The sequence below is a fragment of the Sus scrofa genome, chromosome 14, assembly GCF_054392235.1.
Source record: "Sus scrofa isolate SSC_HxYL_T2T_F1_AM1 chromosome 14, Sscrofa_HxYL_maternal_Yorkshire_Landrace_v2.0, whole genome shotgun sequence".
In the NCBI taxonomy this organism is placed as follows: Eukaryota; Metazoa; Chordata; class Mammalia; order Artiodactyla; family Suidae; genus Sus; species Sus scrofa.
In genome coordinates this window covers 131,486,214-131,507,880 of record NC_139396.1, presented here as the reverse complement: position 1 = coordinate 131,507,880, position 21,667 = coordinate 131,486,214, and the positions used below count along the sequence as shown (strand labels likewise).

General features: G+C 50.0%; 2 protein-coding genes across 6 annotated transcripts in view; one reads left to right on the top strand and one right to left on the bottom strand.

Moving 5' to 3' along the window:
- Positions 1–21,667, bottom strand: part of UBTD1 (ubiquitin domain containing 1) — a 57,221-nt gene that overhangs the window by 31,885 nt on the left and 3,669 nt on the right. Inside the window, exon 2 of one of the 5 annotated variants that reach the window (XM_013990470.3) lies at positions 17,860–17,965. The exons of 3 other annotated variants lie outside the window; for them this stretch is intronic. Coding sequence is in view for 1 of the 2 variants with exons in the window: in XM_013990469.3 (XP_013845923.1) it covers positions 2,935–2,953 (19 nt within the window). In the remaining variant the exon portion in view is untranslated. Of the gene's footprint in view, positions 1–2,934; positions 2,975–17,859; positions 17,966–21,667 lie in introns of those variants that run through there. One more of the 5 variants, XM_013990469.3, reaches the window with a different exon arrangement.
- Positions 1–21,667, top strand: part of LOC146397012 (uncharacterized) — a 55,096-nt gene that overhangs the window by 30,359 nt on the left and 3,070 nt on the right. The gene's annotated exons all lie outside the window — the stretch shown is intronic.

The window sequence follows — 21,667 nt, the reverse complement described above, 5'->3', positions numbered from 1 at the left end:
GATCTGGTATTGCAATGAGCTGTGGTATAGGTCACAGATCCTGCATTGCTATGGCTGTGGTGCAGGCCGGCGGCTGCAGCTGTGATTCAACCCCTAGCCTGGGAACCTCCATATGCTGTGGATGAGGCCCTAAAAAACACAAAAAGACAAAAAAAAAAAAAAAAAAAGTTCCTGAAACATCCCTTAGTTGTTCTGTCACTAGGCAGCTGTGGCACAATGGCAGGGCTCGGGCAAAGGGACAAAAAACCTGGGTGCAAATCTGGACAACCTTCCTGGAGAGATACTGAATCACACTAAGCACCTGAGATGAGCCAGGCATCACGCTAGGCATTACAGGTTCACTGCCAAGATAGGATCCTTCCTACCAAGAGCTTAGAGTTTAGTTTACTCCATAAATTTTTTTTGGCCACACCCACAGCATGCAGAAATTCCTGAGCCAGGCATCAAACCCATGCCACAGCAGCAACAACACTGGATCCTTAACCTGCTGAGCCACCAAGGAACTCCTAGTTTACTCCGTAAATTAATGGTCCATGATGTGCCTCCATTCCCCTAGGACTAAACTCAAACTTTCTCAAGCAAGCCTGCTCCCTTCTCCAAGGCGAACAGAGCCCTCCACCCAGTAGAGCCTCCCTTTAGCAGCCATCACTTGCATTTGAGTCAATTATCCCGATGGAATGAAAAGCTGTGTGTCCCAGGTAAGATAAAAAAAAAAGTTTAGGGAGTTCCCTTCATGGTTCAGCAGTTAACGAACCTGACTAGGATCCGTGAGGATGCGGGTTCGATCCCTGGCCTCACTCAGCGGGTTAGGTAGGGATCCGGCGTTGCCATGAAATGTGGTGTAGGTCACAGACGCAGCCAAGTTGCTGTGGCTGTGGTATAGGCTGGCAGCTGTATCTCCAATTCAGACCCTAGCCTGGAAACTTTCACATGCTGCGGGCGCAGCCATTAAAAAAGAAAAAAAAAAAAAAAAAGATTTAAAGTCCATGATATTCCAAATGATTAGTACAGAACTTGCACAAAGTAGGTGCTTGTCCTGGGGCGGCCGAATGAGAGCTGCCAGGCCCCCAGCTCTGGTCTCTGTCATAGCTCCCCCTGAACCCCCTCCTAAGGCTTCTTCTCTCTTCCTGGGACATTTCAGAAGGCACACCTGCTGTGAGAAGAAGGTCAGAGCAGATGCTCACCAACTAACTACAGCCTCATGGAAGCCAGACTCCAAGTGCTTGTTGGACAGCCTTGCAGCTCTGGACAGTGCCCAAGACACGGCCTCTCCCCTCCTGTAAGGGAAAATTCCTCCTTATCGGGGGGAAGAGCTGAGGTGGTGGCTTGCTTCTCCCAGTGGCTTCTTTCCTTCTTGGAAGGCATCAAGCTCTTTGCTGTGCAAGGGCCTTCACTCATGCAGGTCCTTCACTCGGCTTGGGTAACCCTCCCCCAGCACCTCCACCTTGGGTTGTACCCAGCATAGAAGCACCAGGTCCAGGGGCCAGCAGAGGCTGAAACCTAGCTCAGGCCCACTCATCAGCGATGGGCCCTAGCAAGGCTGCCTCTTCCCCGAGCAGGCATCTTTTTCTAATTCATCTATAAGTGTCTCATGGACCAGCAAGGAGCTCTGGCCAGAGGTGGGGCCACAGGAGACAAGCATGGCTCCCTCAGCCTCAGCCTCCAGGTGTCAGCTTAGGTATATCTCTGTCAGTAAAGTACTTGTGATCCTCCACCTTAAAATAATTCACTCCCCTGGAGTTCCCTGATGGCCTAGTGGTTAAGGATTCGGCAGTATCACTGCTGTGGCTCATTGTCACTGCTGTGGCTTGGGTTCGACCCCTGGCTTGGGAACTTCCGCATGCTACAAGTGTAGCCAAAAAATAAAATAAAATAAAGGAAAGTAAAATAATTCACTTCTCTTACCCTATAATTCTCTCCCAGTACCTTTTTCTCCCCTTTGTAGTATGCATTTTGATTATTTGGGCATAACCTGTCTTCCCTCTACTCCGTGAGCTCTATGAGAGCAGGACCATACCTGTTTTGCTCAGCTGCACTCCCAGGGCCAAGCATAGGGCCAGCCGTATACAAAAGCAATGCATGCCTGAGCTTTGTGAAGGTACATGCTTCAGATTAGCCTTGAACTCTCCAGGACCAGGTCTCGACACTAGATATTACCTTCATCTGGCATCCGGCAAAGTCATCGGGCAGGCTACCCAGAGCCCTGAGAGGGTTTGGTCCAACAAGGCAGATAGGATGCCCCCATACAGAGTGCACCAGCTTCAGGCACCTCCAGTAAATACCTGCAGGGCTGCAGGATACAGATCGACAGGACACTAGAGTCTCCTGCTGGAAGACCGTGTTGCCCGGCCTTTGAAAGAACATATCCCTTTCGATAAATACAGACTTCACACACACACACACACACACACACACACAAAACTGTGCCAAGCCCCACCCGGGAATTACTGTAACATTAAGCAAGATTTTTGCCAAACTCTACCTTGGATGGCTTGCATTTTAAAAATGATATACTTTTTCAAACCTGAGATGGGATTATGATACTGAATCTGCTCTTTCGAACTTCTTTTATGCCCCTATCCCCAGAGATTTTGGTTCCATCTCTCTCTGGCATTGACAATCACCAATCATAGACAAGAACAGAACACAGAGGGCCCACCGCAAAGAGAAGTGTTCTGAGTCAACACGGGATGGGTGGAAGAGGCAACCTCCGGGGCACACTTCCAGCACCCGCAGAACAGCATGGCAACACAATCTCAGTGGGAAGAGTCCTGGCGGGCAGTCAAGAGATTAGGCCATTATTTCCAGTTCTGAAGGTCCTTTGTCAGGATAATGTCAAATCAAGTTCTTAAGACGAGGAGGAATTTTCCCATCTGTAAAATGGGTCCCTGGTATGGGGGAGTCCACGGCAAAGAAAAACACTGTGCCCCTTACCATCTGAAGGTCCTTCCATTGTCTTGGATATGGAGAAAAGAGCAAACAAAGCACAGCTCTGAGAACGACACCACAGGCTTCCTGATCTGGGTTGGTTATTAGTTGCAACAGGCAACTGGGGGAAAGGGGAACTCGAAGCTTAAGTGGGCTGAGGGGAGGCCTGGGCGTGTGGCAACTCTCCTCCCACAGAAGGCGGACACATCGCCAAAGTGAGGAGGCGGACACGGCCATCAGTTCTAGTCTCATTCTGCCACTGACTCTCGCAGATAATGTCAGGCAGATTATAGAAGCTCTCTGAGCCTCAGTTTCCCTTGATTGTGAGGATGACAATGAGTTTACGTCTCGGGTTATGATGAAGATTAAATGCAGTAACACATATGAAATATTTAGCACAGCATCTGGAAAATGATTAAGAGGAAACGGAGAGTGAAAGCCTTAGCTTTATTCTTTTTATGACTATTACTGGTTCCCAGTAGGAATGCAGGCAGCTAGAAGGGCAGCCCCGAGGCACTGGGCAACCCTCTCCATCTCATTTTCTATTTATTGTCACAAATAACATGACCTCTGTGGTCAAGGACCAGAACAGCTGGGGAGGCCAGCAAAATGCACAGCTGCTGTGTTTTAGGAAAAGTAATACTGCAAGGGGCCCGGGTTTGGAAAGGAGCCGGCGGAAGACAGAGTCTGGCTTGGGGTGGGGGGGAGCAGAGGCTCCGTGGGAGGGAAACGGATGGAAACAGCCAAGGGGCTGGAAGGGGCAGAAGAGAAAGCACTGGGGAGAGACCCGGACCAGAGACAGGTGGCACCGGAAGCAGCCCTTCCCCGAGACAGGAAGCTGCCGGTGAGCCAGAAGGAAGCCAGGAAGCCAGGGTGTAGGCAGCAGGGGAAAGCCAGGCCACATCCTGAAGGGGGATGGCTGGGAGAATGAAGCAGGCCACCAGGCCACCTGACGCTACTGGATGGAGCAAGGTCGGGACAGAACGGAAGGAGGGCCGCAGGCTCTGGCTCACGGACCTCGGTCCCCTCCTCAAGCCTGTTCCCCCAACTCTGCGGGCCCCAGGATTCTGCCAGTCCTCCCATCACTGCCACCATCTACTGCTGTCCCCATCTGGGTCCCCTTCCCTAGGCCGGTGGCAAAACAGGATGCAGTTGCATCATTTCCCCTCTTCCTGGGAACTTTGAGACAAATGCTCCACGGTTTTCTCTGTGAGAAACAGGTCAAGGAGCCCCACTTGGGGGAGAAATCACCTTCCACTCCACTCTGAACTGTACACGGGTGAGGCTTGCCCACCTCCGGCCCTTCCCCTGCCTCTTCTCTTTCTCCTGGAGGGAGGGCTCAGTCTCAGCCCTGCGCTGTGTGCACGGAGCCCATCAGGGGAACGCAGCAAGTTGGTGGGAGGTGACCGATCTTAGACCTAATTGGTCATCCAGGTACCCCCAGGCTCAAGTTCCAGAAGGGAGCGGTTTTCAACATTACCCCAGGTAATAGAGAGCCAGCAGCTACGTCACCTGGGAGTCAGGGGTGCCTCAGGAAGGAAGGCTCCCTGACCCGCAGCGGGGTCACCGTGCAGGCCGGCACATCAGCAGCCATGGTAATGAAGCGGCCTGCAGCTGCACAAGCTTTTCCTGTGCACAAAGCACTGTCGCATACATGACCTCTGCCCTTCCCCACATCTCTCCGAGGGGACTGGGCAGACTTTGTTCCCATTTTGAAGACAAGGAAGCTGAGTGACTTGGGCAGGGTCGCAGCTCCTAAGAAGCAGAGCCGGTGGGCCCCGGACCCATTTTCTAGAAGTCTTTAGTTTCCATTTGCTTTTAGCCTGAGACTTGCCTTTCCGAGTTAACTACACTCAGTTCTCGCAACTAACACAAGCACTGCAGCAGCTCTGCTGCTCTGGAAGGCTAACAAGAGCTTCCTTTCCCCAAGTCCCCAGGGTTGCCAGGCCCTCCCCTTGCTTCAGCCAATGGGTCATCCAAGCCTGTGGATTCTTTCTTCAGAGGGGCTTCTACTCCCAACTTGCCAGGGCAGACCCTTCCCCTCCTCCCCCTCATTGGCCTCACTGCCTTCAGCCCTGCCCCAACCCTTCCCTAGCCATCCTCCTCGTCCCCTGAGTCCAGAGCGCCCTCTCAAGTCCCAGGAACCCCCCAACCACACGTTCCCAGTGGCTTCCCATCACCTCCACACCCCTGGCCCACAGCTCAGCTATCAAGGTGCATTTCAGGCCTTGCTTCTTCCTGCCCCCTCCCTGAGGCACACACCTGCGCTCGCCCCTTCCTGCGGCCTTGCTTCAGCTTAGGCTGGGCCCCTTTCCCAGGACCCCTCCTTCATTCCATCTTCAAGGCTCCCTTCCCTTGCCCACAAGCATCTCCTGACTGCAGGAGATCTGAGGAGACCATTTCTTAACACCTGCCCTACCTGGAGTCCTGAGAGCGGCAGCCCCGCATCCTGCGTGATCAGCCCCTGCAACCTGCTGCCTGTACCTGGGTGGTCCCGTGACCCCAAGAAGCCAATCCAATGGCTACCAGAACTTGGCACTGGTGTGCTCAGTCATGGAACAAGCTGATGAGTAAGAGGAGAAGGCTGAGTCCACGGAGAGGGAAGCCAGGAGCAGATGTTCAGACACAAGCGGAGAGGCCACCAGCCCCCAAAAGACAGAGCCGCCTCCATTCCTGACTGCTCTCAAGGCCCGTCTCCCGTGAGGCCGGTTGCCTCGCCGTCATCCTGCCAACAAACCCTTTTCCCCTGAGTTGATACAGAGGGACCTGTGCTCTGTGGGGAACACTGCTGACACCAGCCTGGGGAGCCCCGCCGCTTCCATCTGACAGCCTCAGCTGGGGGAGCTGTGTACTTGGCAACAAGTGGGCTCTGCCAAGGGTCACTTTTTGTCTCCCTGCAGGGCCAGTAAGGGTTCCGTATACACCTCTTCCCACCTTCACTGGGCTGGAGGAGCAGACAGCTTTGGAGCTGTCTGTGTGGCTCACAAGTGCCCCCGTCCAGGAACTGCCTCGTAATGGCAGCCGGGGTCAGAAGCGGCCCCCCCATGACAGGTTTTGTTGTATGTGACCCCATCCCCAGGGTGGCTGGAGCTGAGTGGACCAAGCTGGGCCAAGTGCACCCACTCTGCAATCTGGACGTTGGGCCGGGAGAGCTGAGCCCCCCTGAGTGTGGCTGGAGCTGTAGCAGGACTACTTGGGGCCATGTGGGCTGAGATGAGGAGGACGCCAGGGGAGAAGCAGAGTTGAGGGAAAGAAGGAGAAGAGAACAAGGTCTCTGTCATCGCTGCTAAAGGCCAGGCAGCACGCCTGCCGCGGGGTCCTGCGCACCCCCTGAAACCCGGTAATTAAGCACTTTTGTTTGTTTGTTTGTTTTGTCTTTTCAGGGCTGCACCCGCGACATATGGAGGTTCCCAGGTAGGGGTCGAATTGCAGCGACAGCTGCCAGTCTACACCACAGCCACAGCAACGCCAGAGCCACGACTGTGACCTACACCACGGCTCAGAGCAACGCTGGATCCTTAACCCCCTGAGCGAGGCCAGGGATCGAAACTCCATCCTCACAGATCCTAGTCAGATTCATTTCCGCTGAGCCACGATGGGAACTCTGTGTAATTAAGCACCTTTTGGGCTTAAGCTAGATTCAGCTGGTTTCTGTATTCAAAATCCAGGGGTCCTCACCAAGCTGGGATCTCCCTTTAGCCTCTCCAGGAATACAAAGCAGGAGCTCGACAAACAAACTTGCTGACTGACGAAAAACTGGCCCGGGATCCTGGCTTTCTGATTTCTGCCAAAGGCACCACCACGCTCTACAAACACTCCACATATCAAGTGTGTAACTCAGCCCCAGGCAACTTAAGTTAAATGCACTTTCCTTGCCTGAAGTGCATTATATCCTCATTTTCATCTTTTCTTTGGGACAAACCAGCACTTAAAGAAAAGGCAAGCGAGAGCAGGCCAGAGAAAAGCAGCCAGACAGCACGTCAAACTGGCTCCTCAAACTGCTTCCAGCGGCTGCCCCCACTACAGAAACCTCTGCCCTGATGTTTCTGTTCCTGTGCCACTCATCCCCAACCCCTCCGCAAGATGACCATCAAAGTTTCCAAAAGGTTATGAAATTTCCACTCCTACTGATGGGTCATTTATGCCAGAGGCCATCACAAGACTAGACCCACAGATCCTAAGGCTGGAAGAAAGCTCAGAGTCCTCTCACCTACTGGTTTTCAAACTGTACACTCTGTGGGACCCTGAGACTTTAATGGAACCTCTTAGGGCTCTGGTCCCCTCAGCATCAACCAGTGCAGCACCCACTTGGTTGTATATATAGGTTACTTTGTGAGCTTGCATTGATAGGTTCCAGGGGGTTAAAACAACAGTATCAAACTTCTGTTTCAGGAGTTCCCATTGTGGCACAGCCAAAATGAATCCAACTAGGAACCACGAGGTTGCAAGTTCGAACCCTGGACTTGCTCAGTGGGTAATGGATCCGGCGTTGCTGTGAGCGGTGGTGTAGGTTGCAGACTCGGCTCTGATCCTGCATTGCTGTAGCTGTGGTATAGGCCCGAAGCTACAGCTCCGATTCAACCCCTAGCCTGGGAACCTCCATGTCTCGCGGGTGTGGGCCTAAAAAGCAGAAAAACACTCCTGTTTCAGACCAACTCCGTTATCACTCAGATGAGCCGCCAGAGATTCGTGGGTATAAGGCCACCTGGTTGCCAAGTGACAGAGCTGGAAGAGAGCTCTGGGCCGGGACCCTCCCTGCAATTCCCTAAGCAATTCACTTCAAGGCTCTATTGGGCCTGGGTGGGGCCAGAACCCTGGTCCTGTGTGGGCGGGCACTGGCTGGGGAACACAGAGAGAGCACTGATGACACAACACAGAGCCCATCTGACGGGCACTAAGTCCCAGGTGACCCTGTCTGCATCGGCAGAAGGATGATGCTAAACGGCCCGAACAATATGGAGCCGTCCTGATGCTAGTTCTTCCGCTATATATAGTTTCTCCCCTGAAATGACCTTACGCAGCAGCAAAGCTTTGTGGTGTGGCAAAATCGGCTGTGTGTCCCCTAGTCCAGGGCAGGAGAACTGTGCTGGAGAAACTGGATGGCAAATGGGAAAGAGGAGTCTGGGGTGGGGGCGGGGGGAGGGGAGCCAGCTTTTAAGACAACCCAGGACAAATTCTTTCCCAGGGACAGGGAACAGCAGGGGCTCCCTCTGACCCAAACTCCCCGCTTACTCTTCGAGACCTTCCCTAACCTTGGTGTATAGAGATGATTTGATTCTATTGCCGAAAAAATGAAAAAGAAAGAAAGGCCAAAAGAATAAACATCAAATGGGAATGGGTGTATGAAGGAGATTTCCTTCGGGCTTCCTGGTGTTGTTCACATTTTTTATATAAACACATACCACTTTTTTTACCTGCTTCTCTCCAACCTGCACACCTTACTCAAATCACTAATCCTTCTGTAAATTCTTCTCACGTACCCTTTTTTTTTCGTCTTTTGTCTTTTCTTTTTTTTAAAGATATCTTTTTTTTTTTTTTTTTTTTGTCTTTTTGCTATTTCTTTGGGCTGCTCCCGCGGCATATGGAGGTTCCCAGGCTAGGGGTCGAATAGGAGCTGTATCGACCGGCCTACGCCAGAGCCACAGCAACTCGGGATCCGAGCCGCATCTGCAACCCACACCACAGCTCACTGCAACGCTGGATCATTAACCCACTGAGCAAGGGCAGGGACCAAACCCGCAACCTCATGGTTCCTAGTCGGATTTGTTAACCACTGCGCCACGACGGGAACTCTGTCTTTTGTCTTTTTAGGGCCATATCCGCAGCATATGAAGGTTCCCAGGCTAGAGACTGAACAGGAGCTGTAGCCGCCAGCCTACACCACAGCCACAGCAACACAGGATCCAAGCCACATCTGCGACCTACAGCACAGCTCATGGCAATGCTAGATCCTTAACCCACTGAGTGAGGCCAAGGATTGAACCCACATCCTCATGGATGCTAGTTGGGTTTGTTAACCACTGAGCCACAACAGGAACCCCCTCACTTACCCTTAATACCTGCCCTATCCAAGCTCTTTCTAAAATGTTTACTCATTGCCTTTGTCTCTACTTGTCTACACTGCATGATATGGCACTTGTCTACACACTGTCTTGTTTGAAACTGGATCACACCTCTCTTTGTCTCTGTGCCCTCCCCCAGAGAGACCATAAGCTATCATGGATGATGAGACATACATGACTAATATGCGTACACAGGAATGAGGCAGGATGTACAGAAAAGACATAGGAAGTGAGGTCAGACTTCCGAAGTCAGGTGCCAGCCTCACCTCTGACTGCACAGGGCAGACCACAGACCAGTGGCTTGCCCTTTCTGAACCAGTTCCTCCAGCTGAATTTCTTATTAATATCAATTCTCTTCTAAAAGATAAGGATGGATTCTGAGCAAGCCTGTCAACCCCATAACCTTGGGATCATTTCACCTCTATAACTGAGGCCCCAGGCCCAGCCTACCAAAGGGGTTCCCATCAATCCATGCCCAAACTAGCACCAGGGACACAGGGAGTGTCTCTCCTTGGTCACTTCCCCGGGCCAAGGCCCCTGGCACAGACGAATGCCCAAGGAATGGGGCTGCAGAAAAAGTGCCTGAAGGCCAACAATTGACCAGGCATCCATCCAGATCCAGATCCTAGATCCTCCATGGCACACATGTCAAGGCAGGACAGAGTTAGGTTCAGCTTCAGACAGGAGGGTCAGCTGGAGATTATAGGGCCTAATGTAGCTTTCCTTTGGACTCGGACTCCAAAGACTAGCCCATCCTATTCCCCAGGGAGCAGGCCCAAAACACAGTGTGGATGTCTCACAATTTGGGGCCTTAAAAAAGGCCATAATAGCAACAATTTCCCAGGCAAATAAGGCCTCTCTTCTCCTTGGCAGCCAGCCCTGCACTGGGCCACAAGCAGGAATATCACAGTGGGCCAGACCTGGGTGAGCTCTGGGTTCTGTGAACGTGAAGTGAGAGCCCAGAGGGAAGAAGGCCAAAGAGCAAACGGAAAAGTCAACCTGGGGCACACACTCTGCACCCGTGGCACTGTGCCATGTGCCTGCTCACTGGGTTGTGCCCACGTGGAAATGGGCTTGGAAGAAATAAAAGCCAATCACCGAAGCTCAGGATTTTGGAGCCCATCACACCATGAGCTCCTCGAGGAAAGGAACTGACTCTCCACGCTGTGCCGTGCGTAACACCATGGCCGGGGCAAGGCAGATGCAGTGACTATTTAGAGGCAGTTTCCATTGGGGTTAAGATCCAGGCTCCCAGGATACAGCTAGTAGGATTCCAATAGCGGTGCCCCCACTTTCGTGGGCAAGGGTCTTAACCTCCCTGAGCCTCGGCTTCCTCATCTGTAAAATGGAGGTAATTACTCCTGCCTCGAGGGGCTGATGTGAAGACTGAAGACAGGGAGGTCAGACACATAGAAGGTGCTTAACACACATGGTAATCACCACGTCCACGGGACTGATTCAGGGACCGTGATTCCTGGAGCTGTGTCAGGGCTCGTGAAATGAAATGCTCAGGCCATGTGACAGTCTATTTTGGGGGAAGAGAGCGCATTGGCTAAGAGGAAAAAAAAATCAATGCCATGTGCAATATCCCATGTTACAGAGGCCAGTGTGCTCTGTTTAGCAGAGGCTGCGTGGGGGGTGGGGAGAGGGGGAAGGAGGGATGAACCCGTGAAAGCTGTCACAAAGTGTACTTTCTGGCACATTCAAGATATGGAGTGCAAGAACTGGCGGAAGCAGACTACTTGATGGTCGCGGGTGGCAATGACGTCAGCAAACCAGCTCTACCTGTTTAGGGCCCAGTGAGCGCTCAGTTGAAACTGACAGTGAGGCAGATATTGCATGGAAGGAACGCAGGGCTGAGATCAAAAGCAGGGGTCTGGGATCCGAAATCTTCCATATCTCACCATGTGACCCTGCGCACAATAGTTGGTATTGTGGAGCCCTTCCCCGAAAATGAGGATAATCTCCCTCTAGGTGAATTACCAGGAGGACTAGAGATGTGTATAAAGTACCCACTGTGGTGTCTGCCACACACAACTGGTGCTCAATAATAGCAGCATATAATTCTCGAAAACCCCTGTTTCTGAGTCCGTGCTGTGGTGCAGTCGGTTAAGAATCTGACCATCGCAGCTCAGGTCGCAGCAGAGGCGGATCCCTGGCCCAGGAAGTTCCATAAAAAGGCAACAAAAAAACCCATAACTGTGTCTGAACGTAGTTGCAGGGGGCTTTGCATCAAGTGTGGAAAAGTGTCTCTGCTGTGGATGTTTACCACCAGTTTCTTGGAACTTCATGGAGGAGGTGCCAGGCTCCAGGAAGGAAGCCTCAGCAGACCCAGAGATGTTCTGCCAAGCTGAAGATGGGCCATAGCACACTGAGGGCACGCCCAAGCCTTGACCTACCAGGCAAGAAATGTCTGAGTCTGTTCCAAGAAAACCCTGAAAAGTAGTAACTGGTTGTTGCTCCAATCAGCAAGGGTGTGGGGGAAGTTGCAAGAGACTTGTAACTAACAAGAGTTGAAGTTCTTGGGTTGAGGTTCCTACTGGTATCCTTGAGGATGAAGGTTCCATCCCTGGCCTCGCTCAGGGGGTTAAAGGATCTGACATTGCCGTGAGCTGTGGTGTAGGCTGCAGACATAGCTCGGATCCATCAATGCTGTGGCTGTGGAATAGGCTGGCAGCTGCAGCTCCCATTTGACCCCTAGCCTGGGAACTTCCATATGCTGAGAGGAGTGCTGCCCTAAAAAGACACACAAAAGTGGAGCTAGATTTAAAACTAGCTCTGTAATAATATCACTCTTGTGCAACTTATTTCTTTTTTTTTTCTTCTTTTTGTCTTTTTGCCTTTTCTAGGGCCACTCCCACGGCATATGGAGGTTCCCCGGCTAGGGGTCGAATTGGAGCTGTAGCCACTGGCCTACGCCAGAGCCACAGCAACGCGGGATCTGAGCTGCATCTGCGACCTACACCACAGCTCATGGCAACGCCAGATGCTTAACCCACTGAGCAAGGCCAGGGATCGAACCTGCAACCTCATGCATACTAGTCAGATTTGTTAACCACTGAGCCACGACGGGAACTCCTTGTGCAACTTATTTCTGATTTGCTTTCCTGAATGAGCAAGTGGTGGCATTATAAGAATGGTAAATAAACAGGTTACACAGCAGGAGCTAAATCTTGCATATGAACTTCACTGGCCAGGCATGCCTCTCAACTTGGGGAGAAGAAGAAGGCTGGGGACAGCTGGCTTAAACATGGTGCCAAGCATGGTGATAATAGTAAAAAATAATAAATACCATTTACTGAGTATTTTAATCCGTCCCAGCCACCATTCCAAGAACTTTACGTGCATTAACTCATTTAATCCTCATGACAACCCTACGGAGTAAGTACTGTTATCTCCATTTTACAGCTGAGGAAGGCAAGGCCCCCAAATCCAGTACAGCCTGCCTAGGTTACATAGCTAAGGAGCTGGAGGAGCTAGGATAATAAAATGCAAGTGGATACTAAATGAATAAAGTCCTTGTTATTAATGTCATAATTACCTGTTACCAAGAGAAAAACACTATTTTATAAATGTCCTCTTTGAAAGACCTTAGGTTTTGCAAATCAAAAGAAATTCATGGAGTTCCCATCGTGGCTCAGTGGTTCACAAATCCGGCTAGGAACCAGGAGGCTGCGGGTTTGATCCCTGGCCTCGCTCAGTGCGTTAAGGATCCAGCATTGCTATGAGCTGTGGTGTAGGTTGCAGACGTGGCCTGGATCCCGAGCTGCTGCGGCTGTGGTGTAGGCCGGTGGCTACAGCTCCAATTAGACCCCTAGCCGGGGAACCTCCATATGCAGCAGGAGCGGCCCTAGAAAAGGCAAAAAGACAAAAAAAGAAAGAAAGAGAGAAATTCATGGGTGAGGAGTCCCCAGTGGTCTAGGGGTTAGAATTCAGCACTTTCACCTCTGCAGCCTGGGTTCAATCCCTGGTCTGGGAACTGAGATCCTACATCACTGCAAGCCACCGCCAAAAAAAAAAAAAAAAAAAAAGAAAAAGAAAAAGAAAAAGAAAAAGAAAAGAAGAAGAAGAAGAAGAAAAAAAGAAATTCATGGTCAGCCCTTGCTATACAGTCTGACTGCAGGGGAAGGGCCAGAATTGGACTTCCCAGGTGGGGTGGGGGAGGCTACACTCAGTTCTTCTCAACACTCTGGGCTGAACAAGAGTCACTAGAACACAAGTCCCCAGAGGAGCAATGAACTTAGCCTTGGTCATTGTCATTAATGACCTGCTGCCACCATCCGCTAAGCATCTGCTGTCTGTGAAGATGGCACTTCACGAACATCATCACATTGAACCCCTGACTACATGCAGTGCTCTGCTCTCGTTCCCATTTTACACATGGGGAAACTGGGGCTCTGACCTGCTGCCTGCTCAACAGTGAGAAAGCAGTGGGGCCACTGCCTCGCATGGTTTCTGCCTCTCTGCCACTTATCTGTCAACAACCTTGGGCAGGTGAGCATCCTTAGTCTCAGTATCCTGCCCTGCCTACCTAAAGGATGGTTGTAGGGATCAAAGGATACATACTATTTGAGAAAGCACTTTGAAAAACGGCAAAATGCTGAGCATAGCAAGGGATCGTTAGTCTTATTAATTACAAAGAGTGACACCTGACTCCACAAGCGCTTTGCCAATGTGACTCTCTGGTGCCTCTTTTCCCTTGGGAATTTGGGGATGCTCCAAAGTCTGCAGAGCTGGGGCACTCTTTTCTTCAAGTCCCCGGCATCTAGGAGTTGGGAAGAGAAGGTTCCTTCTGGGAGAAGAGGGAGGAGACAATGCTTTTTGCATTCTGTTCGGGTTTCTCTTCAGGAATGCAACCTTGGCCGAGCTTCTACTGCTTCCGCTACACTCTCCCCTCAAACAACATTCGACGCGTATTTACTGAGCACCTACTGTGTGATGAGTACTAGATCCATAAGGATGGACCCGTGCAACCCCAAGGCGTGTAGTCTGGGTGCCTGGAAGTGAAAGGAGGAGGGGACAGCGATGGGAAGGGAGCAGAGCGGCTACAGTCCTTGGAGCTTTGCAAGGACTTGGTGGCTTTCCAGCCACCTCCCTGATTCTCTTCACGGGGGTGGGGGAGGCAGCGCAATGGAATGGGCTTGGAGCACTGGAATTCGAGTCAAAGCCAAAGCTCTGCCTCTTCTCAGCCTCATGACCACCAGAAAGCAATTGACATTCCTGACCGCTGGCTTTCCCCTAAGCAAACTTGGGAGAAATGTTCCCATCGGCGAAGTGAGGAGAATCAAAAGAAATGACCGACTGGACAGGGTGCCTGCAGGTACTCGAAAATAAACTCTTATTGACCAAACAAAAAACGTGTGCACTCTTCCTCCCATCTCCACAAAGGGAAACTAAACGGGCTCTGCTGTTACAAGCTGCGTGGCCTCAGGGAGGAGACATTACTTTTCTAAGGCTCAATTTCTTCCTCTGCAAACAGGTGGTAATAGTATCCACCCATAGGATGGTTGTGAGAATTAACCAGGATGCTGCATGTGAGGCTCCTGGCATATGGTTCACACCCAGCAAAGGTGAGTGGTTGCTAATTGCACCTCTTCGAGCCCTTAAAAACAACACAATTCCAAGTCCATAGGCTCTCCTCTAAGATTCAGGCTGCCTGGTAACTGGCCGGCTGCCTAGGCTTGGGCTCTGATGCCAGCCTCCCAGAGGAGACAGGTACAGAGCAGGAGCCATCCCTGTCCCCCCATGCTCCCCACCCCAGACCCTGCAGCAGGTGCTCCAGCCCTTATCCTGATGGGTTCCGGGGGCAATAAGGAACACAAGTTGAGAGGCTGGGGCTGGCCAGGGTGTGGGGGCACAATGAGCTCAGTCCTCCTTCCCTGTGGGCTCAGAAAGCAGGGAGATCTTGTCCCCAACAGCTGGAGAGAAGCACATGGGCTGGAGCAGCAGACAAGCTTTCCATGAGGCCATGTCGCTGTAACACTCCCCACCTTTTACCCATCCCTAGTGCTCCCCTCTGCACCACAGTGCTGCATCGCCCTCATGCAAAAGGGATGCCCAACATGAGTAAGGCGCAATTAACACTCTTTTGGAGGCCCCATGAATCATAACAACATAGAACTGCTTTGCTTAAACAGAAGGCATTATCCATCCATCCGAGCCGTTGACCACACTGTTAGAAACCCAGAAGCGAGCCAGATTCTTACTGACCAAAATAGATGTCACAGAATCTACCCACCCCAGCTCCTGGAAGCCCCTCTCTGGAGGGCCCCTCAGGCTTCGCTTTGAGCCCATCTACTCTCTCTTTAGACATAATTCTAAAAATCTCAGCCATACATTTCAGAAATTGGAGGGGCTGTTAACTGAACCTGGTAGATGGGATCTCAAGAAGTGACCACTATGATTCGATGCCACCGCCACCCTCTGGGATAGCTGTTATCAAAAAGACAGAAAATAGTAAGTATTGCTGAGGATGTGGAGAAAGTGGAACCCTTGTGCACTGCTGGTGGGAATGTAAAATGGTGCAGTCACTGAGGGAAACAGAGACAAAAAGACCAAAAAAAAAAAAAAATCAAACATAGAATTAACACAGGATCCCACAGTTCTACTTCTGGATACATACATCACAGAACTGAAAGCAAGGACTTGAACAGATATTTGTACACCTGCGTTCATAGGGGCATTATGCATAATAGCCAAAAAGTGGAAGCAATCCACGTCTCCATCAACAGGCGAATGGATAAGCAATATGTGGTATAGACAGACGGTGGAACTGAGCCTTAAAAAGCAAGGCAAGTGACACATGTACAACGTGGAGGAACCTTGAAGATATTATGCAAAGTGATGTAAACCTGACACAAAAGGACTAACATTGCATGACGCCACTTGTATGGGGTCCTCAGAGCCTCCAAATCCATAGAGACAGAAACTAGAATGGTGGCCAGGGGCTGGAGGAGGGAGGAATGGGGAGCCTGCATTTAATGGGTACAGATTTTCTTTTTTTCTTTTTTCTTTTTTTTTTTTTTTTTTGTCTTTTTGCCTTTTCTAGGGCAGCTCCTGCCACATATGGAGGTTCCCAAGATAGGGGTCTAATCGGAGCTGTAGCCGCCAGCCTACACCACAGCCACAGCAACTCGGGATCTGAGCTGCATCTGCAACCTCCACCAAGGCTCACAGCAACGCCGGATCCTTAACCCACTGAGCAAGGCGAGGGATCGAACCTGCAACCTCATGGTTCCTAGTCAGATTTGTTAACCACTGCACCACGACGGGAACTCCTAACGGGTACAGATTTTCAACTGGGGAAGATGAAAATGTGTGAACGTGGATGATGGCGATGACTGTGCAACACTGTGAATGTACTTAATGCCTCAGAACTGTCCACTTAAACGCTAGTGAAAACCATTTATTTCTGTTACGTATATTTAACCACAATTTTTTTTAATGGGGGGAAAAAGTGACATTAACTATCAGGGAGAAGACAGAGCGACAATTAGAGGTGAAAACATGCATCCCAAAAGCACAGCAGCCGGGAACCATTTAGTTTGGGGCCCCCAGCCCAATGGTCTCAGAAGCCCAGGGACCTCATACTGTCATGAGCACCATAACTCATCAGGCAGGACACACTGTTCTCATTCAGGGCCCAGAATGGGGTTCAAGGGCCTCCCCTCGCCAATACCACTGCGGCCTCAAGGCAGGCCACGGTGCAACAGGCTCTCCCTCAGCAATTTACCTTCTGCCCGCCACCGATTCATCCCCACCTTCTTTTGGAGATAAAGGCTTTTGAGAGAAAGAGGCTTTTGTGGTCCCCACCTCCACCAAGCAGGTGCTTTGTACATATAGGTACGAACTCAACACCCCCGAGTTGCAAAGAGGAGGTTATTCATGCTCGGTATACTTTGCTTGGAAGCATATCATCCGTTTCAGAAAGATCCCTATCCAAAAATAGTTTTTAAACATTTCTTTTATAGTTTTGCTCTTTAAAGGAGAGTAAGCTTCAATGATCTGGGGAAAAATCACTGGCTATGGTTTTTGTGTGTAAAAATCCTATAGCTTTGAATAATAGAAACTTTATAAGTTCACAAAGTCTCTTTTCATCCAAGATCTCACTTGATTCTTACAATCTCTCTGGGAGGTGAACAGGATAGCGGTCATTCCATTGTACAAATAGGGAAACTGAGGCTCAAAGAGATCAAGAGGCTTGTCCCAAGTCACATACACATCTAGCAAGGAGCAGAGAACCAAGGCCTTGCTTCCCATCAAGGCCAGATGACACTCTGAGTTGGGATCTCATATTTGAGCAGACCACACAGCCGTGAAAGTGTTAGTTTATTTTATCCCCATAAGATCTCTCTGAAGTAAACTGGAAATATCATTTTACTTTTTTTTAAAGGTGATCAACTGAGCAAAAAACAAACAATGTTCCCAAGATCACCATTCAAGAAAATGGCGAAGAGGCTAGACTCCCCCCTCCCTTTTGAATACACTTGACCTTGACCACAATTTCTTGACCTTAGCACACTCAAAACTTAAAGGCACCCATGCAGTTTTTATATAGGTTGCACCGTATTTCTGTGAACTTGGCAGGGAGTAGACATACCTTTATTCTCTTTTTAATAGCTGGCAAAGAAAAAGAGGTTAAAGAAATCTTTAAGTTCCTTTTCAGCTCTAAAATTCTATGATGCTAAAAATTCCCCAGCAAGTCGATTTGATGGGTAGGGAAGCCTGGAATCCACATCATCCACCTTCCGGCCTCACAGTCTATCAGACCACCCCACCCCCACCATTTGAGTTAATACCACGTGTGCCTGAAAGAAGGGCCCCCTCTTACCCAGATGCACATGTAAAAAGACAAGGAAGTGCTACTCACTGGCTGGGACCCTATGAAGGGGATTTCACTCTGTCCTCTTGCTTCAGCCCCAGTATCTCCTAGCAAGGGCTTCCAAACCACAGGGTATGTGAGACCTTACCCAGACCTAGGGTGAGACAGTAGCCAGTCACAAGGACAGAAAACCACTCTGAGGTTGCAGATCAACCCATTCATTAGGATACCTGCCCTAATACCCACCTAAGACAGGAGAGCAGTCAGGGCTGCTCATTCCTGATGAGCAGACCAGCAATCCTGATTGTCTACACACCTCACCAACTCTGTTCCACCCACTAACTTCATCCACCAAATATTGATGAGGCACCTACTGTATGCTGGGCACTGTTCTCAGTTCCATGGAACGAACAAATAAAAGTCTCCGCTTGCACACTGATGCCCTGTTTGCGTGTAGGTAGCGTGGAGATAGCCAATGTCAGAGGGTGGTAAGTGTCAGAGAGGAAAATAACATGGGGAAAAGGCAGTAGATAAGGCTGAGAGCAAGGAGCGGAGGAAAGGTTGGCCTGGGAGGGCTTGGCTAAGAAGAACTGAGGAGTCTTGGAGGAGGAGAGAGAGGGACCCATTCAGATATCAGGGGGCAGAACAGGAGATGAAGAGCAAGAGATGGCTGAGAAAGGCATGGGGATAAAAATCCTATCGTGTCTTCTAGGCCAACACAAGGACTGGGAATGAGATGGGGAGCAAAGGAGTAACAAAATCCGACTTACAGTTTACAGCCTCACCCAGGCTACTGTGATGAAAATAGCCAGTCAGGAGAAAAGGGAGGAAGCAGGAAGGTCAGTTAAAAGGCCGATGGTAGCTTAGACCAGGGTGAAAATGGTGAAGATGCTGAGAGTCAGGTTCTGGATAAACTGCACGCAAAGCCAACAGGCTCTACTAAGTGGATGTGGGATTGAGAGAAAAGGAGGAGCCAGGGATGATGTTAGATTGGGGGCGGCCTGAGTGACAGGAAGGATGACACTATCATTAGCTGAGATGGAAAAGACTCTGGAGGACTGGGTAGAGGGTGGGGGTTCATTCTGTTTTAGACATGTTAAACTGAGAAGCCTTTTGTTTATTTATTTTTTGTTATTATTTTTTGTCTTTTTGCCTTTTCTAGGGCCGCTCCCGAGGCATATGGAGATTCCCAGGCTAGGGGTCTAATCGGAGCCGTAGTCACTGGCCTACGCCACAGCCACAGCAACATGGGATCCAAGCCTCGTCTGCGACCTACACCACAGCTCATGGCAACACTGGATCCTTAACCCACTGAGCAAGGCCAGGGATCAAACCCGAAAACTCATGGTTCCTAGTCGGATCCGTTAACCACTGCGCCACGACGGAACTCCCCCGAGAAGCCTTTGAGACATTAGATGTATTGAGGAGGCAGTAGAATATACAAGGCTGGAGTTGCAGAGAATGGGCTGAAATAATATATGTGGGAGTCACCAGCACATATAATGCAAAATTGTTTGTATTATCACACAGGATTCCCACATATATGATCACACATACTTTGTATGTTTCCTGTCTGCCCCCACCTCCCCAAACTGTAAGCTCCACATGGCTAAGGACCATGTCTGTTCACAGCCAGCAAGGTGCCTGGCACTTGGTAAATATTTACTGAGCAAATGGAGAAGTTGCCCAATTAGTCCCTCAAGAATAGCCACAGCAACCCACACAACGAGAAGTAGGCTCTCTTGCAACCATGGCGCCAAGACCAGCCAGCCCAAAACAGGGCCCTGGGTCTGTCCACTCCAAGCTTGAGATTCCAGAATGTAAGTGGATACGCCTGGCACATCACAGTCAGATCTCTGGGTTTCAGCCCTGCCACATTCTCAACGGGTAGAGTTAGGCAAGAGACCTGCCTGTTCTACCACCTCTGTCTCTCCCTGGGATGGCCAGGGGAGGGGCTGCCTCACCCACTTCATGGCCAGAGATATTGATTTACCCAGCGTACACACATAGGGCGGCAAGGACCCCCCCAAAAAGAGTAAATCCCCATGTATTCTCTGAAGCATGCAAAGACCACCCAGCTCCTGAAGGGGAGAACACAGACTTTCTGGGAACGCATTAAGAGCAGTAACAGATCAAAGGAGTTCTCTTGTGGCTCAGCAGGTTAAGGATCCAGCATTGTCACTGTGGCATCACCGCTGTGGTGCAAGTTCGATCCCCGCCCAGGGAACTTCCACATGCAGCAGGTGCGGCCAAAAAAAAAAAAAAAAAAAAAAAGAGTGGCAATCACAAATCTTGATGAGAAGAGAGGACCACCTAATCCTTCTAGCTAACGCAAGACTCCCTGACCAGTGGGCATGACCTCTGCTTCACTCATCCAATGACTAGGAAGACAGAACTAAGGCCAAAGGGTGACATAATGAGGCATAAGATTTCAGCTCATTAACTTTCCAGCTTAGAACAGGTGTCTTTGTGAAGATGATAAAAAACAAAAAAAGAAAGCTCTAATGATCTGCTATTGCCCCCTCCCCTTCTGAAATACTGAAAGTGTGACACAGAGAGGGTTGGTGACTTGCCCAGGGTCACCCAGCTGCAGACCCAGGACTGGAAATCAGGTTTGAGCTCTCTGTTGAGGGTTTCCCACTAGAGCAGTGGCAAAGAGAAGAGAAGAGTTAGAGCAGGAGCCAGGGGAGTTTTAGGCGTTAATCTTACAACATAAAACTATGCCCTTGTCAAAGGGTGAACTGCAGATGTTATAGGAATACCTGGCACACACTGTGAAGTTAAGAAGGATTCCTTCCCTTATACCAAACTAGGCATCCTACAGAGTTCCCCCTGGCTTTGGACTTTATGGATAAAGCTATTCATAGTGGGACCCACAGAAATAACAATGCACGAGCAGTTTTTTTTTAAATGCAGATATATACCTCAGCAAAATGTTTAAGTGAAAAATTCAGATGGCAGGAGGAAGTTGCAATAGCTTTTTTTTTTTTTTGTCTCTTTAGGGCCACACCCACAGCCCATGGAAGTTCCCAGGTGAGGGGTTGAATCAGAGCTACAGCTGCCAGTCTATGCCACTGCCACAGCCACAGCAACGCCAGATCTGAGCTGAGTTTGCAACCGACAGCACAGCTCATGGCAACACCGGATTCTTCAATCCACTAAGTGAGGCCAGGGATCAAACCTGCATCCTCATGGATACCAGTCGGGTTCCTTGCTGCTGAGCCACAACGGGAACTCCTGCATTAGCTTTTTAAAATCAACAAATATTAATTGCTTCCTCTGTACAAGTCACTGTGCTAAGTACCCAGTGTGTGTGTGCCCGTGTGTTCCGCGTATGACTATGTGAGTGAGTGAGAGAGATAGACACACACAAAGATCTTCAGGGCTTGCAATGCAGTTGCTGATACAAGACTGTAACATTAAAGAAATGACGAATAAGATGGAGTAGATAATTGTTAAGTAAGTGGCATAATTTAACTGCAGGAGTTCTCAGAAAGAGCAATCACGTCTACTAGGGGGTGGGGGGAATTTGTCAGGCAAGGTGCTTCTAGAAAGATAAGGGATTTGAGGTGAGCCTTGAAGAGAAGAAAGGCTCTTGATAAGACAGGGACAGGGACTTGAGCAAACACAGGTGGCCTTAATGTCAAGGAAGAGAAAGAAATCATGCCTTAAAAGGAAGGACTGAACCAGACTTGAAGAGCCTTGAAAGCTAAAGTTCTTGTAGGAGTAGGAGGGACAGAATGATTCTTGAAACACAGAACTATGGGGTTCAGAACAGGTTAATTTAATAAATGTCTTCTAGGACACCACCATGTGCAGGCATTGGATGAATGACTGAAGATGAACTTGCTCTTGG